Below are 17,670 nucleotides of genomic sequence, written 5' to 3'. Positions count from 1 at the left end.
ACTAAAATAAATTACCTAATGATGCATCATTAATCTTATTCTAAAATAAGAAACAATTTCTCAACTCATTCTATGTCTTGTTTTCTGTATTCAGGGGCATGAATCATAATGTGAGCTGGTCTTTTGGACAGTCACTTCTGGATATGTTTTTGGCTCCTGAATCTCCTCCTTGCAGTTTCACAAGTCCTGAATGCCAAGCCACAAGTAGCATCCAGTTCAGTCGTACCGGCACACCCTTAGTGGACATCCCCACAACCAGTCTCACCTGTGAACAACAAAACTTAACCCAACTCAACAAAACCCTTTGTGCAGCAATTTTAGCAGCAAAATCTCAGGAATCGTACGTCCTTTACCAGATGTGTCAAGCGCTCAGCACGCTCTCTCAAACCGAAGTGACAAAGGTCTGGATGAACACATGTCACATTATCCAGAACATCATCTTACCTCTCATGGAGCCCTGCAGTGATCCTGCCACTGCAAAATCAAGTCGTGTTGCGAGGTCCACCCTTAGCCTCAACGATCTCCTCTGCAACTACCAGAATTGGACTGTCGGTGCTGCTGTGGACCCGGCTCTGGTCACAATGTGCAGTGAAAATGATCATGTTGCGTTCATCCTTGCTGTATGTAACAATGTTGAAGTTATGCTAGAGCTGGTCAAAAATCCCAGTAATGACTGGGTCTGGGAATTCTGCTCAAACACGTCAGACACATACATTGTGAACTTGTATTGTTCATATAACATGTGGACTGCTGAAACCATTGACCCATCAATAGTGACGTTCTGCTGGGATAATGACAAGGACAGATTTGAGGGTCTAATGTGTGACAGTATGGACTTCTTTATGGTTGTGTTCTCCAGTGAAACGAACAACTGGCTGAAGCCCAATTGCACTGAACCTCCTCCACAAATCGACATAAACACCCTTGTGGCTCAGTCTTGCAAATACTCAGAATGGAAGAACGTAAGAGCAGTCACCACTGATCAGTTATCTCTATGTATCCAAAATGATGAAACTCGATTCATTAATGAGGTGTGTGTTAACCACACGTTTGTCTCTGCGCTTGTGCTTAACAGCATGAATGCTTGGGTAGAGCAATATTGCACTTACTCTATCCGCAATCCCCCTACGAGCCCACCACCGCTGAACACTGAAGTCTGGTGTAACTATAACACCTGGACTAACACGTCTGTGGATCCGACTGTGGTCGCTCTGTGCTGGCAGTACGATCAGATAGGCTTCCGTCAGAATGTCTGCTGCAACTTCCCTTTGTATGAGAAGTTGTCTCTTCATCTCGACAACCAATGGCTGATTAGAGAGTGCTCTAATAATAACACCACTGACTTGTTGGCACAGGTTTGTGTCTATTCGGATTGGAGCCAGCCTATTATTGTAGACATGAGCGACCTTGCTCTCTGCGCCGATCTTGATGCTGAAAACTTCACTCGGAATGTATGTGCCAACGTTACAGTTCTCCAGAATTTGCTGGCCAATTTAGACAACACCTGGTTATTGGAGCAATGCTTAAACCTAACTGCGTCTGGCCCAGGTGGTGGAGCTGGGAATGGGGGGAACCTGATTGGTTTCCGCCCGGCTGAGCAGTGTCAGTACTCCAGTTGGGCTTTGATGCTCCCGGATCCTGCTCTCCTCGCTCTCTGCTGGGACTATGATCATGCCAACTTTATCTCCTTTATCTGTGCTGACTCTTTCATGCTCAGCCACATCACTCAGGAGGCCTCCAGCCTCTGGGTTGGCACTCTCTGTGCCCCCTACACAGCTCCCCCTAATAAAAGTGTAAATGGTAGCAGCACCACAACTCTCCAGCCATGTCTAACTAAGGAGTTAGCTAAGAGGCTAAACTGGACCTGCAGCGGAGACTTCAGCACTGTCTGCCAACCAGGCGGCAGTCAAATCCAGGGACTTCGGATGCTGTTGCGATGTGGGATAAAGATTCTCCAACCTCGCTTGGAGAATCTCATGACTACACAGGTGACATCAGTGGTCCATCAGGCCACCAGCCTGGGGGTTGTCCTGTTGTTGGCTCTAGAAGAAAGCCAGATAACCTCTCTGGGGGTGACGGAGAATATTCGGCTCAGTGTGCTGGAGTCAATTATCGTCTACCTGGATAATGAGAACAACTTTGACAACAAGCGTGTGCTTTTGCAGTGCTTTGGGGTTGGTATTATTATTCAATGGCAGAACAGGGCATATCATTAGGGCCCAAGCACCGATGGTGTGAGGACCCTATTGTAATTGCTCAGTCAATTCTTCTTCTTCTCCGAAATTAATCATATTTTTGAGGGCCTAAACATGCTCGAAAACTAATGAAACTTTGCACACGCGTCAGTCTAATCTAAAGGCCTTTTGCGATGTTAAATTGCGAAGATCTTGAATTTTCATTGAGTTTCACTGCCCCAAACTTCACATGTTTGATAAGAGTCCTGACCTGGAGACATCCACATGCCAGTATCCAATTACAGTCAAAGCACCACCTGTGGGCAAAAGGAAATGTCATGTTTTACACTGTGATTAACTCCTCATAGAGATTTAACCAGATCAACATCATATATGGTCAGTCTTATCTAAGTGATGTTAATTTCTAAAGATCTTGAGTTTTCGTTGAAGGGCGTGTCCGTGGCGGCCTGACAAATTCTGATGTTTCGCCATGAAAGAGGAAACTGTTGTAACTCAAGCATACATTGTCTGACCTGCCTCAAACTTCACATGTGTGATAAGGTTCCTGGCATAAAGAAATCTCTATGCCAGTATTCAGTTAGTCGTAGCGCCACGTGCTGGCAACAGGAAATGGCATGCTTTAAACTGTAATTCACTCCCAGAAACACATTTGTATACATACCAGTACCAAACATGCTAGAAACACGTTAAATCATGCAACACTTGGCTAAGTGCTAAAGTATGTGATTATCACCACGAAACAGGAAGTTGTTGTAACTCAGGCATACAATGTCCGATCTGCTCCAAACTTCACATTTGATAATAGTCCTGGCCTAAAGACATATACATGGCAATATTCAGTAATAGTCAAAGCGGCGCCTGTTGGCAGCAGGAAGTGTGGCACATCCAAATGACTTTGCTATATTTCTCCTATATTTAATCGCTTACATGCATGTCACCTACTATTCACTGTTTTCATTAAGCCAGTGGGTGGAGGTAGCCCCGGGTGCGAGGGCCCTTTTCATTAGACCAGTGTTTCCCAAAAAACAACACTGTGAACTAGTTCTGGAAGTTCTTCTAGTTCTGATTATTAATTAAGCATATCCCTTACCGGACTCCCCACTATTTTGTAATTGACCCATGATCTAGCTCATCAACATGAGGTATAAGGTGTTAGTTGTGACACCGGATAATTTAAATCTCTTCCTTACCATGTAATATTAACTCCAAGTCATTTGATTTGTCTCTACATTGGTACTGTGATACAAATACATAATCTATGTTGTTGTTTCCATCCGTATTGAGATGTCATTGTCCTTTTCATTTTACATAACAATATGGTTAAGATACTGTATTTACATTTGAATCTTTGCATGTGTGTTTTTCAGAAAGTTCTGATCAGTCTGATGCCAATAGGAAGAGATGGGCCCACTAACTTTTTTCTGATCAAGGTTGGATGGAAATCTTTATTTGCATGTTTTTTATTTGTACTGCAAAAATAACACATAAAAGTGTCAGAGCCAATTTCATGTTTTGCTTTTTCCATCCGCATTACCACTTGTACAAAATATCTGGTTTTGATTGCTGAAATCATTATGAAAGTAAAAGCTTGAATTACAGTTCTCATTATTGGATTACAGGAGTATTTTCGAATTCCTCTATCTCATTTGAGATCAGTGCTTAGTGCAGCGGACGTCATGATTGTAAGGGAGATTCTGCAGTACTATAATAGGAACTATGCAACTCTGCAGGTAAACCGTCCACAACACTGCATCACTGTATATTGAATAAAACCAAGAGGGTAAAAATGATAAAGTTGCATGCATTGATATAATTTAGAGTCTTTCCTCTTTTGAAGCTAACAGATGATTACCTGCACACCATGGTGTCCGTGCTTTTCCAAATACACCTGCCTAAGGATATTAACCTGTTCCCTGAAATGGGCCTTTTGTTGGATCTGGCTACACCTTCAGACATCATGTCAATGCCTCCGCTACAAAACAATATCCACGTGTGAGTGACACACATACGTACCCATTTAAAGAGCTTTAAAAGAATAATCGTTTGATCCACTTCATGTTATTTTATTTTTGTTATTTTATATTTTATGATGATTATTGGCTGTTTGATTTGCAAAATTTTTAAAAAGGGAATTCTGAGTAAATTCCTAATGGAATAATTGATATTATAATTAAGTCAATTGAATATGTTAATATAATTAATATAATTTTTGTATTTCTAACCACCAGAATATCTGTGTTATTTTCATATTATTTTTATACTATTATATTATTTATTACAATTTTTAATTAATTTATATTTTCAGTTTTCAAAGTTTTTTAGTTTTTTTTTCTAGTTTTAATTTATTTTTACTTTAATTTTAACTTATGTCAGTTATTTTCCAAGGTGACATTTCTTGTTTTTTAAGTATAAGTTTTTCATCTAATATTTATATTTTATTTATTTCATTTAATGGAAATGCTAGTTTTTTAGTTTTAGTTAACAATAGTTAACAGCACTACACAACATTTTGGGTTTTAAACATAATTTAAATTGTTTAAAACATCTCCGCTCCCCTACTTTTCTCCAGGTTAAGCATCATTAACTTCAGCATCAAAAACCTTTCCCTGGAGCAGCAGCAAGCATTTGGTCGATGGTTTAGTCAATCTATGAGCTTGCTTAATGTGACAGCCGGCGGCTTATCCTTTATCAGAGACACTGGTAACCTGATCGCCTATCTGCCCTTCCAGAGCTTCCAGAACCTCTCACCTGCTCAGGTAACAGCCCCAACACCTTGCTAAGATACCTGAACCCATCTGGCTCCGGTTAACCCTCAGACAGCTCTGTTGGGTAAAATGCCAATGCTTGCCACTGGTTCATTGTAACAGACATGCCCTCGTAGTCTGTTTTCAATAAATAAACACGGAGATGCATAAATTAAGAATGTGTAGAACTGTGTAGTGGACATTGAATAAGACTGTGGTGCTAACACTTCCATATATTAAAGGTGCCCTAGAACCCTATTTCACAAGATGTATCTGTGAAGTTTTAGCTCAAAATACCCCATAGATTTTTTTATTATAACTGCCTATTGTCCTTGCTTCACAATACCTGCATAATGTCTGTTGATTTTGCTCTGCAGCTCCAGACGTTAATACTGGCTTGCCTTGAACATGGGCTGGCATATGCAAATATTGGGGGCGTACATATTAATGATCCCGACTGTTGCGTCACAGTTGGTGTTATGTTGAGATTCGCCTGTTTTTCAGTGGTCTTTTGCACAAATCAAATTTACATAAGAAGGAGGAAACAATGGTGTTTGAGACTCACTGTATGTCATTTCCATGTACAGAACTTTAATTATTTAACTATGCCAAGGTAAATTCAATTTTAAATTCTAGAGCACCTTTAACTGCTTTCCATTTAGGACAAACGGGGCATTTCATAATTCACAAATAGATTTAATACAGAATAATACATAACTTAATACGAAACGTATTGTCGAAGCTTAAAATGACCATTTTGACCAAATGACTTAAAGTAAATATATAAAGTTTTAAATTATGACTTATGACATACTCTTGTCCTCATGGTCTGTGTTTTTTTTTCTTAGCTGCTGGATGGTTTGGATGTCTTAAAAAATAACACACTGGGTCTCCTCAAGCAGCTGTTCATTGCTCAGAGTCTCACTGGAGCCTTCAGTAATCTCACTGTAGGCCAGTTCAGGAGGTTAGCTAAATATGTTGTTTTACTCCATTAAAATTAAAACAATATGATTTCTTGTATTTTTTTTTATTATTATTGTTTATTTATTTTTTTATTTTTTTCAGATTTGGCTCTTGGAATTGCAAAAAAGATTAAGACATTAAGCATCATGACACAATTTTTGTTTCCTCTCACACCCCAGGTTAGGTAATCTGTCCTGTCTGGCTCACCCCAGCGATCTGATGGCATATGCAGGAACAGAAGCCTTTTCAGTGATCCAGGACAACATTAGAACATGTGCAATCCAGGGATTTAGTTTTCCTAGCAATATGGTTAGTGAACATGGTCCAGATCAGTTCTCTCATTATTTATCATTGTCTTCTATATTTACACGATTCCCTCTTGAATAATTTGACCTCAGTGGTACATCTAAGTAGCCTCTGGTGTTTTTGGTTATTTTTCCTTTTGAATCCAGATATCCAGTTTGGTCTTGAATGCATCTGAGCTGCAGTCTCCCTCTAGTCTCTCTCCTCAGAGAGTCTCTCAACTTGCCCCTTTTCTGCCCCTACTGGGATCCAGTGTCCTGCAACAGCTCACCTTATCCCAGCTCATGCCTGCACTTAGCACCCTCGCCTCTGTGCCTTTCACCCCAGCACAGGTACACACTATATGAAAATGTTAAATCACTTACAGTATTACATGCTTAAATAAATAAAACCAGTAACTTTATCTGAAAACATATTTAGCTTACAACGTCTATATATATATCGTAAGTCGTAAGGCCCAATCACACCAAGGACAGTAACTATAATGATGAAGATTGATCAAAATCTTTCTAAATATAAAAGAATAGCAGAGTTCACATCACAGCTATAATGATAAAGGCATAGAGAAACAATATGTTGGAATCACATTCAGAATGATTTTTTTCCAGCTGATGAATGATAAAAACAAAGCCAATCAGAATCCACCCTGCTTTAAAGACAGCAGACAACAAAACTGCTGCAAGCACTTAGAAAAAAAAACAGAACTATATTGTATGTTGGTATGGATGCAGATATAGTTATTTTTATAATTATCTTTATAGTTATCGTTTTTGGGTCTTTAATCTGTTTTTGTAAGTATTAGATATAGCATACCCAGGGTCCAAAATGAACTTTTTGCACCACCTGCCAAAGGCAAATAAAAATGTATAGGCCATAAATATTTCTCACCAGCTATAAAACTATATTTTGCATTTATTAAGAATATACATTTGCCCCTATTAAAATAAAATAAAAAAATCCTAGCATATTTATGACAAACAGCACGGACAAGTAACTGTGTCAGTCATAGTACTTTCATACTTTCATTAAGTGTTTACATAAAAATGATTTTTTTTTTTTTTTTTTAAATATGGTTATGACATGGTTAAAATATGGTTTATGGTTATAAATGGGTATGTTATGAAAAGGTTCAAAGAAATAAAAAATACAATACAAAAGACAAATTGAAGAAAATAATAAATGAATTGATATGTTGTGTATCATACACAAAATGAATTAGTATTTGTCTCAGAGAAACTATCACAAAATCTTAATTTTGTTAGTGTGGTGTGAGAAATATTCAACATTGTCACACATTTTTATTTAAATCTTTCATGTTACATTGGCAAGAGTCAGACTATCATTCTTACAACTTCATCTACCCCATGTAATGCTGCAGTTCCTAATAAAGCTATATGAGCCAGCTAGTTTTATTTTTATTTGCTTGCCTAATTGCAATTTTTACTTGCATTTTGCAATGGGCATGTTAATTTTGGACACTGAGTATACCCTAGTGGATGTTGATATGGAGTAGAGGTCAAAGGTCACAAATGGGCAGTGTGGGTTTAGTTTCGAGGGCTTTGCAACAGATGGAAGACTGCTGTCAGAGGAGCCATGGTATCTGATATAGGTAGAGGACTGTGTCACTGCTCAACTGCTTTAATCATTTCTGCATGACCAAATTCTGCATCTCAACGTGCACCCAAGACATAAGGAAGGCAGAGAATGGTAGCACAATGGAAAAAACAAAACAAAAAAACAGAAAGCTTCAGATGTTCATAGAGAGTCTATAGGTTGAAAGGGAGAATGTCTTTGTATAAGTCAATAAATGTTTTTTAGTTAAATAAAAGTATAACTAAGAATTAATATAAGAGGCTTTATCAGAATATTTGTTCTTCATATTATTTCATTACTTAATAATGCACTGCTTTATTCACTGCCTATTAATCAGAGTATTGTTTTTTTTTTTTTTTTCATAAAGGCTGGTGTTATCATCGACAAGATCTCGGCCAATCTGAGTGTAAGTAAATCTTTGCTGTGAGGTTGAGGAAAGCTTTGCTTGCTCTGATGTTTTTTTGAGAAGATTTCCTAGCCCCTGTGAACATTCATGTGTGTGTCTGCATTTGAGATGTCAGCACTTTCCCTTAGCCAGCTGGCCCACAACCCAGCATAATCAACTCTGGGGTGTTTTGAGGACAATTGCATTGGCCTCACATGCACTTACACTGACCCGTCAGTTACTCTTTACAATTTACTTTGTGTTTGAAAGTGCATGTAACATTTATACTTATATGATCCATGTGATTTGGCAGATCCTCGAGGTATGGGATTACACCAGGCACAAGGAAGTTATCAAGCGGCCCTTTGTATTTTGTGTCTAAGGTTTAAGGGAACATTGTGAAGTAGGTCAGATAGGGTGTCACTAGTGAGTGTCTTTCAGATGTGTGACGTCACTGAGACACCTAAAGGAAGTAACTGTTTTTGAAATATAGACTGCTTGCTTATGGCACATGTCAATTAAATTAACATAAAGATGGTTACATTTGGTTATGTAAAGGATTTTCAAGCTTTTTGATGACTACTACCCCCAAATGGTGATGATCTCTTTCCGAGGGACCCCATTTCTAAAATATAAAGGCAGCTGTACAAACAAATTACCATTGTGAAGTTTGGGATTGGTATATTTTTAGGTTTTTGAAAGAAGTCTTTCCAGAACTGCATTTATTTGATCAAAAATGCAGTAAAAACAAAAATATCGTGAAATACTATTACAATTTGAAATAACTGTTTCCTATTTGAATATTTTTTTAAATGTAATTTATTTCTATAATGGCAAAGCTGAATTTTAAGCAGTCATCACTTCAGTCTTTAGAGTCACATGATCCTTAAGTAATGATTCTAATTTTTGATGCACTTCTGCTGCTTAATACTTTTGTGGAAACTGACACTTTGATGAATAGAATGTTGAAAACAATAACATTTATTTAAAATATAAGGTTTTTAACAGTGTAAAAGTGCTAATTATAGTAGGTATTTAAAAAAAAAAATAGTATTGTACCCAAACTTGTTGGGTAGGGTATTTATTTAAAAAACGGATTCATTCTGTGTGAGAAAAATATTACGTGTGATAAACATGTTTTTAAATAAAATGACTATTGTAAATTGTTAAAATATTATCTGGAAAATTTATACTTTTTATTAAGTTGACAGCGTATCCGAAATCTAATTTCTTTTTTTTTTAAATGCAGATTTAAAAAAATGGTACTGTCAATATAATAAAATAATCGCAATTAATCTCATGATTTCTTAGTAGTCTTTAGAAAGCAGAATAAGCAGAATGTCAAATTTGGTGAATGATTATGCATGTAATTATTATGCATATTGCATTAATATGTCATTTTGTCAGCCCTTAAAATACATTTTATAAAAACTTCTCAAATATGCAGACCCCAGTTTATGTTAAATTCTCAACAGTACTGAACATTGTGTATCTTAGAAATATTATCCGTGTGATGTTTGTGCTTCCTCTCAGCTGGCTCTGCCTGGCTCTGGCCATTTGTCTATGCTGGGTTCTCTTGTGAGTGGAGTAAAGGTGGAGACTCTGTGGACTTTACCGTCTGATGTTCTGCTGGAAGCGTTACCTGGCATGAGCCTTCAGACGCCTGGGCTCACCCCCCCTCAGGTGAACGCCATCATCTGCAGGCTCTGGGTAAGAGACTCATTCGAGCAGATATTTTCTTTAGGCTTCTGAACACAGACATCTCAGCATTTATTGTAGCGATACAAATGTTGTGAATTTCTCTGCCGCCTTCTTTCAGGGTTCTAGTTCTGTGTCCCAGTGGATGGATAAAGTCAAACTTTTGCTCTCTAGCACTCCACTCCTCAGTGTGATTCCCCAAGTCCCTCTCCTTCTGGTCAGAGACACTGCTGTAAGCACTCGCCTCTGGAACACACAGCAGGTATGTTAGTCACACACACTTTGTTTATCAACTACAATTACAGTATTTGCAAGGCAACTTGCAAGGTTTTTATATTCTTTTAATACATTTTAAATGTGTGCTTTATTTTAAATTAAGATGTATATTATTAAGTTTGACAGTATCCCATTGACTGTGGCAGTGATGACAGTAATGATATCATTATAATATTTCCCTACTGTCTTTTTCTTTCTATTTATTTGCACATTGAATTGTGATTTGTCTTTTCTTCCTTGTGTATAATTTTTTATGCTTTTGAAATAACATCTTATGCTCACCAAGGCTGCATTTGTTTAAAATACAGTAAAAAAATATTATTACAATTTAAATTCACTGTTTTCTGTTGGATTAAATTTTAAAATGAAGTTTATTCCTGTGATAGCAAAGCTGAATTTTCAGCATCATTACTCCAGTTTACAGTGTCACATGATCCTTCAAAAATCATTCTAATATGCTGATTTGGAGCTCAAGAAACATTTCTTATTATAATCAATGGTGAAAACAGTTGTGCTGCTTAATATTTTTGTGGAAACCATGATATATATATATTTTTTTTTCAGGACTCTAATGAATCAAATGTAAAGCCAATGTAATGTTCTTGTTTTGATTCTTGTGCGCAGCCGAAAGTTAACAAGACGATGGCTCTAATGCAACATTTCATTAGCGCAGAATTAAAACCTAAAACACAACCTCATGTAAAACTTTTAACACTAATCATTTGCTGCCTTTTAAGTACTGGTATTTCCTTCAGGAACTACAGATCTTGTTCAGATCTGAGTGGCAACATATATTTTTCCGATCAAGTTGTTCTGACTAAAGGTGTGCTTGAACTTAACAAATGTGTTTTTCGTCATGATACTCTATTACCACAGAGATCAGTACAATACTACAGTGTCTAATTACTGGTTTAATTATTAATAATGGAGCATAAGCTTCTTTGTTGTGTCTGATTTAGCACAATAGACACAGGATCTTCTGTTTGCATACCATGTTCACATAGCTGAAAATAAGATGGAAACCAACTTGAGTTGCTGTAGTACTGTTGGTCCCTTTTTCCAGGACATTAAGCATGAAAGTGTTTGTAATCCACCTTGTAACTGATTAAACTGTTAATGTATGTATAAATATTGAACAAGTTACAGTAATTTGCCTTCTGACCTATAGGTAACGTTCTTAATAAGTCATTTTCCTACCATCAAAGCAATTCAAGCTTAAATATAAAGCATTCAAAACAGCCTTTATATTTCCAAACGATTTACAATGATGTCTTACAATGTAGGCTTTATTAACATCTTAAACCCATGATTGTTCCAGTAACATAATTATATAGATATATATTTTTTCATTCAACAGGCTAAAGTTCTCTTTAAAGAGGCTATCCTATCCCACCCAAGCCTCTCACAACAGGAATTTGTGTAAGTTGGCCTTTCTGTATTTATGTATGAATCATGGCACTGCTCAGTAAAGTACTGAATGCTTGTTTAAGTTCAGAGTTAAATTAAGTAATCATGTCTCTCTCCCTCTCTCTGTCTCTCTCTCTCTCTGACACGACAGGTCTCTGGGGACAATGGCTACGGGAGTGGATTGCACAGACCTTACAAGATTGTTCCAAAACCTGGCGTCTCTATCTCCTATACATGACATTCTGACATTTCTGAAAGAGCTTCCTGTGCCACTTCACCCTTCACTGGTATGCTAGTAAACCTACATTCAAATTCAAGACCTAAATGATTCAGATTTAGTTATTATTTTGTTTAATATTAGTTTCTTCTTTATTTTATCAAGCCCTTACTAAATCTGTTCACTGAATCTATAAAATTTAGTGTAGGCCTGCCTGTAAATTGAGTAGAGATGTCTTGAATCCTGATTATTGGATCTAGCATTGCACAAACTGTATACTACAAAACTCATGCACTCTCTTTACAAAAGTTTCTTTTTCCTTTCTGTACTATAGATAAAGTGTATAATTGAGGATCTGTATCAGTTTGACTTCTTCCCAGAGTTACTTGGAGATTTGGGCTCTCAGATTGCTCTGTCACTTCCGTGAGTCAAAATTCAACTCAGTTAAAATGGATTTACACTGTACGTGTGTATATAATCATGTCTTCACATGTTAAATTTAATGTCATTGTCTAAAGGCTGAGCACCATTAAGAAATTTCCTCCAGATAAGATGGATTCCCTGAGGAAAATGATAGTACAGCATCCACATTTCTTCCTGCTGCTTCCTAGCAACAAACAAGCTGTCCTGGTGGACAAGATGGTTCAAAGACTGGTAAAGACCCTCGTTTTACGGTCTAGATGTCATGTTTATATTTTTTGTTGGTGACCATCCCAGTTAATGATTTTGATAGGGTTAACAACTACGGAACTACTTTTGTTTACCAGTTTAATTTATTGCGTGACCTGCACTTTTATAAAGACCTTTAATGCCAGTTGGTTAAGTATTGTAGTCTCTTTTAATCTGTAAGCAACCACTTTTTCTTTGGTTTTCTCATCAGAATATGTACTCTGGCCTGTACACTGAAGAGGAGTTTCGTTCGCTTGGTGTCGTGGCTACATTTGTGGCAGATGAAATGTTTTCGAATTTGGATAGGAGCTTCTTTGTTGATAGTCTGGAGTTCCTACGAGGATTCTGCTACAATGTCAGTAAAAGAGTCCTGGTGGCGAGAATGCTAGTGGAACCGGGGACATTTGGGTAAGGACAGATAAAACTTCAATCACTGAGATCTTAAAATGACATCAAACCCAGAAATATTACATGCCTCATAAAAATGAACTGTACTGCTTTTTTCCACAAAGCCCTGTAACAAAATGGACATCAGAGACACTGAACCAAGTGGACCGCTTTTTGTTTTTCCTTCCGAATGAGAGTATTAAACTCATCCCCTTAGTAAGTGACCAGATATTTTTTTGTGTCTGACACAGCTACATATCATCTGAATAGATGTACTGTACCTCATGAGTCATGACCAACTGACCAAGTTTTTTCGATCACTGCAAGTCTGTGTTTTGACCTTTTTACATGTGTCTTCAGGGTTTGATGAACTTAGAGCGCATTGAGAAGCTGTTCCTGAGTCAGCAGCAGTGGGAGAGTGGAGAGCTTGGTTCTCTGTGTCAGAAACCCTCCGAGCTGTTTGACAAGCAGCAGTTTGTGCTTCAGTTCTTCCTCGGCTTCCTCAGAGCAGGACTCACCACTTGTAAGTACAATCTTCTGCCTTGACAGAATATAATCTGTTTAAGTTATTCTCTTCACTTTAAATAAATAACAGAGTGTGAAGGGATATAATGCAGGAATATGGCTTGTCATCTCACACTTTTTACCACTTAACCCTGTACATTTCATCTCTCTTCCTTTCTCTGTGTCTTAGTTCCTGGGCTGATCCCCACTTGTGAGAACCTACATGTGACACAACCTGCTGCCTGGACTATTGATAGCCTTAGAAACATGCCACCAGCTGCTTTTCGGAGGTGCTTGGAGCTCATTGGCCAGGATCCATTTTTCAGTCCGTACCAGCTATCAGTGCTCCTTACGAAGACCAAGGAGGTGCCTGATTTTCTCCATCACTTCATATGCTTCTAAATGACATTCTCACAAGTGTTTTACATTGATTAGAGTTGAGAGACCTTTTGATGATTCAAATCATTAGACATATCCTCGTTTTCAATTTCTACTTTCCACTTGGTGGAAATCCCGATTAAATTTTGGTGATATTCTGTAAAATTTTGCACACCTACAGTATAATATAAGTGGCTGTGTTTTTTTCTTTTTTTTATTTTTTAGGTATATGGGAAGCCTTCCTCTTTTAACTCTTCTGTGATCTCTCAGTTGGGTCACATTGCCACTCAGCTCTCACTTGACGAATTGGCCTCTCTTAGACTGTCTGAAATTCAGTCAATTTCAGCTATGGGGGCTCTCAACACATGGACCAGCAGACAGGTAAAATGTTGATGAAAACGTTGCAAGTGAGCTATGATGGCTGGTACAGTTGCCATTTGTAAGACACAGCTACTAATTAGTGTAAATATGATGACTGACTTTGAGAAGCCTGCTGTTATTCATTCCTTTATCTATTAATGTACACTATACCATTCACCCAACTTTTAGGGTGGGTAAGATTTTTTAATGTTTTCCATGGAAGTCCCTTATGCTCACCAAGGCTGCTTAATTAAAAAAAAAAGTAGTAAAAGAGAAATATTGTGAGATATTATTACAATTTAAAATAATCATTTTCAGCATCATTACTATAGTCTTCAGTGTCACATGATCTTTCAGAAATAATTCTAATATGTTGGTCTGGTGCCCAAAAACATTTATTATTATTATCAATATAGAACAGAGTTGTACTGCTTAATATTTTTGTGATAAACTGTGAATGTAAAGTTCAAAAGAACAGCATTTATTTGAAATAGTAGTTTTTTTTTTTGTAACAATGTAAAAGTCTTTACTGTCACTTTTGATCAAATAAAAGTATTTAATTCTTTAAAAAAAAAAAAAAAAAAAAACTTACTGTTACTGACCCCAAACTTTTATAGTATATGTGATTGTCCTCTGTTTTGCAATTGCAGTTGAAAACATTATTCTCTACGGTGCTGAACTCAACCAGAAAGACTCCTGGCCAGTTAGACTCCAGCACTTTTGTGGCTTTGGGGCACATTGTGTGTGGGATTGATGCATCAGTCATGCGCAGCTTGAATCCAGTGGAATTCAGGTTTAATTACCTAATAAACTCTAATATGTTGTTTGTATGGTTCATACAATACATTTTTTTTCTCTTGTGCTGAATGTGAAATGTGGAAATGTGTTGTTTTCTCATTTTAGTAAGGCAGTTTTGTGGCTGGGCCGTTTGCGTTTGTCCTGTTCTGAGGAGCAGCTGCAGAGATTGATAGGACTGCTCAGTCATAGCTTGGCATTTGGACCGGTCAGCTCCTGGGGATCAGAGGTCTTTATTGAGATTGGAGTGATTGCAGGTACAGCTCAGAGCTTGTAATCAGAAAGTTTGTTTTGATTCCCAAAGCACTTTACCCAAGGGGAATGCTAGGGAGTAGCTAATACTAGTTAATCGTTAAGTGAATTGTTTATTATCACCAATAGCATAAAGAACATTGTGCCTTATTTGCTCTTTTTAGTACAGAGTTGCTGTTTTTTGGTTATACATAGTGTTTTTGTGCACTTTCCTCATTTCTGTAGCGGGGCTGCCTGATATAGCCATGTCTGCTTTGGTGAGGGAACAAATAGAAGGAATCTCCCCTCTTGCCATCTCTCTCATCCCAGCGGGCAAATTTGCAGTTAGTACTTCTTTTCTCTTGCCTCACCCTGAAGCATATAATGCATATTTGATTGTGTTTATAACTGTTATTGGGACTGAGTCTGCTCCAACGAAGCACAGACGAGAAGGACGTCTGAAGAAATGAAAGGGGGTGATGACATACGCAGTGCCACATTTATGTATCTGTAGGCGTAAACAAACCTGTTGTTACTATAACTATGAAACTGAAAGCTACTGAGCAACTTACAGATGGCAGAGCATTAAATAATATTACAGCATTGATATCAATGATATAAACACGTTTAAGACCATCATTTATAAATACTTAAATATGTTAGATATGCAATTTCAGTGGGTTTACCATGTGGTTACCATAAGACCACCACCACCAAATATAATTAATTACGTAGTGAAGATACATAATTAACTGAAATACTCACTCACTTGGTCCGTTTAACTGGTGCTTTAAGAACAGCCTAATAATACAACTGCAACCGGTGACAAACGTTAGCGGTATGTTAGCAAGATGTCTGTTAAAGATCACTTCATCTGGAAAGCATCTGCTGTTTACAAACATCTGATAGACGTCTTTAAGACGTCTTTTACATACATTCTAAATCATAAACATCTTAAAGATATTTTCTATTTTCAACGTCTATTTGACATCTGACAGGAAACGTCCTATAGACGTATTGCAGATGAGCAAACACTCACATCAAATAGACGTTACAGAGATGCACTTGTGCTATCAGGGCCCTCTAAGCATGGGGAAATGTAGCATCATTGCTTTAGCTGCATTAGTCGTGGCGCTGGAAATTCAGTGTAACCTAGGTTATGTGTCACATATGCCATGTGAAATGTGACTTTGTGAAACAGACTATCCTTATCAAAAATTTTGCTATAGTAACCTAACATTAATTCTAGAAAGCCAATGCACGTGGCACAATTGTGATTTTTTTATTTAGTCTATTATATTTCATAATTAAAATTTCTTTTCACATTCATCTTAACTGAGGGGGGAGGATAGTCTGCTTGAAGGGGCAAATATTCTCTTATGATGTCCTCTATTTTTAAGATTAAAAGTATTTTGAAGTAATTTTAGGATCATTCTTACCTGGTGTTTCTACTTTCTCTCTCCACAGGTAGTGTTTAACCAGGCACAGATTAGTATGTTCACATATGAACAGGCCATTGCTGTAACTAACCCCCAGCGCAACGCTCTATCTCTAGTACAGCAGACAGCCCTGTCCATGGTTCTCAACCCCGCAGAGGACAAACCTATTGATATCAGAGGTACTTTCACTCCTGTTGTGAAAGAAGGAAAAACTCTTTTATTCCAAATGAATTAAATTAATATTTTTTGTATAGTTAAATGTGTGAGCAGTCTCAAACCTGAATGGTTGATAGTTGGATATTTTTGAGAGTAGTCACTCTCAAATGTTAAATGTCTCACATTTGTGTATCTTTTCAGACTTGTCCCTGGGAGTTGCAGTGCACCCCTGTCCTTTTCTCTACCTCTCCACCAGCATCCTAATAATGCTGTTGTTGCTTTCTCCTGCTAACCCTCTGGGATGAGTTTGGTCTGTCGCTGCTGAATTGCTGCTATACTCAGTCGAACTCTTCTTTCCAAACATGTGCAATATCATATAACTTTAAGACTGTAAATTATATATTTTTTTTTTCAGCACTTTTAAAATGCTGAATGTAATTTAAAATGGGTTCCATGAAATTGGAAAAAAGTATGAGAAAAGTAACTTCTTTCAGCACTTTATAATAGTTGGTCAGTCGTGATAATGTGATTTTGTTTGATTGTTTTTGAATAATTGCTTACTTGGAGATTAATGTATCATTCTAGATCTGTATTTGGTTTGACTTATGCTTTATATTCTACTTTTTCTTGTTTTTATTAATATTTATTTACTTTTTTAACTGCTTTAACAGACTTCATGCAATGTAATGCTGGAAAAATATCAGAAGGGGTTGTATTAACTTAAAATAAAAACTTGACTGTGAAGTTTACTTGTTCACTTACTCATGTATTTGCTTGGGCTACTTATGCAAATCTACCTATTTGTCATAATATATTATGCCACCTAATGACTCCATTTTCATTTTGTATTGTTGTGCATAAATCAGTGCATGTATCTTTAAAAATAAAAAATATTTCCAGAGATAAGGGGACTTATAAACTATAACATATTTATACAACATAAACAATAATCATTATTACCTATAATAAT

General features: G+C 37.1%; 1 protein-coding gene across 1 annotated transcript; it reads left to right on the top strand.

Moving 5' to 3' along the window:
- The first annotated feature begins 1,708 nt into the window (after positions 1 to 1,708).
- strc1 (stereocilin 1) lies at positions 1,709 to 17,401 on the top strand. The gene is made up of 25 exons (XM_067399484.1): positions 1,709 to 2,174; positions 3,563 to 3,625; positions 3,815 to 3,925; positions 4,033 to 4,187; positions 4,765 to 4,951; positions 5,788 to 5,903; positions 6,082 to 6,211; positions 6,355 to 6,537; positions 8,166 to 8,204; positions 9,717 to 9,893; positions 10,003 to 10,143; positions 11,515 to 11,576; positions 11,716 to 11,851; positions 12,116 to 12,204; positions 12,300 to 12,435; positions 12,662 to 12,858; positions 12,963 to 13,053; positions 13,198 to 13,360; positions 13,532 to 13,707; positions 13,945 to 14,100; positions 14,730 to 14,872; positions 14,983 to 15,131; positions 15,352 to 15,449; positions 16,573 to 16,723; positions 16,902 to 17,401. The coding sequence occupies exons 1-25, from the start codon at positions 1,710 to 1,712 to the stop codon at positions 17,003 to 17,005; spliced, it is 3,618 nt and encodes a 1,205-aa protein (XP_067255585.1). The 5' UTR covers position 1,709; the 3' UTR covers positions 17,006 to 17,401.
- The last annotated feature ends 269 nt before the right edge of the window (positions 17,402 to 17,670 follow it).

This window comes from Chanodichthys erythropterus, chromosome 11 (genome assembly GCF_024489055.1).
Source record: "Chanodichthys erythropterus isolate Z2021 chromosome 11, ASM2448905v1, whole genome shotgun sequence".
Lineage (NCBI taxonomy): Eukaryota > Metazoa > Chordata > Actinopteri > Cypriniformes > Xenocyprididae > Chanodichthys > Chanodichthys erythropterus.
Note: the sequence above shows the minus strand (reverse complement) of the source record. Positions and strands in the feature narration are given on the sequence as shown.

Coding starts and splice junctions, on each gene's coding strand:
- strc1 (XM_067399484.1), top strand. CDS start 1,710: ATGCTCAGCCACATCACTCAGGAGGCCTCCAGCCTCTGGGTTGGCACT. Junction 11,852..12,115: donor TGCCACTTCACCCTTCACTG/GTATGCTAGTAA, acceptor TCTGTACTATAG/ATAAAGTGTATAATTGAGGA. Junction 12,859..12,962: donor GTGGAACCGGGGACATTTGG/GTAAGGACAGAT, acceptor TTTTCCACAAAG/CCCTGTAACAAAATGGACAT.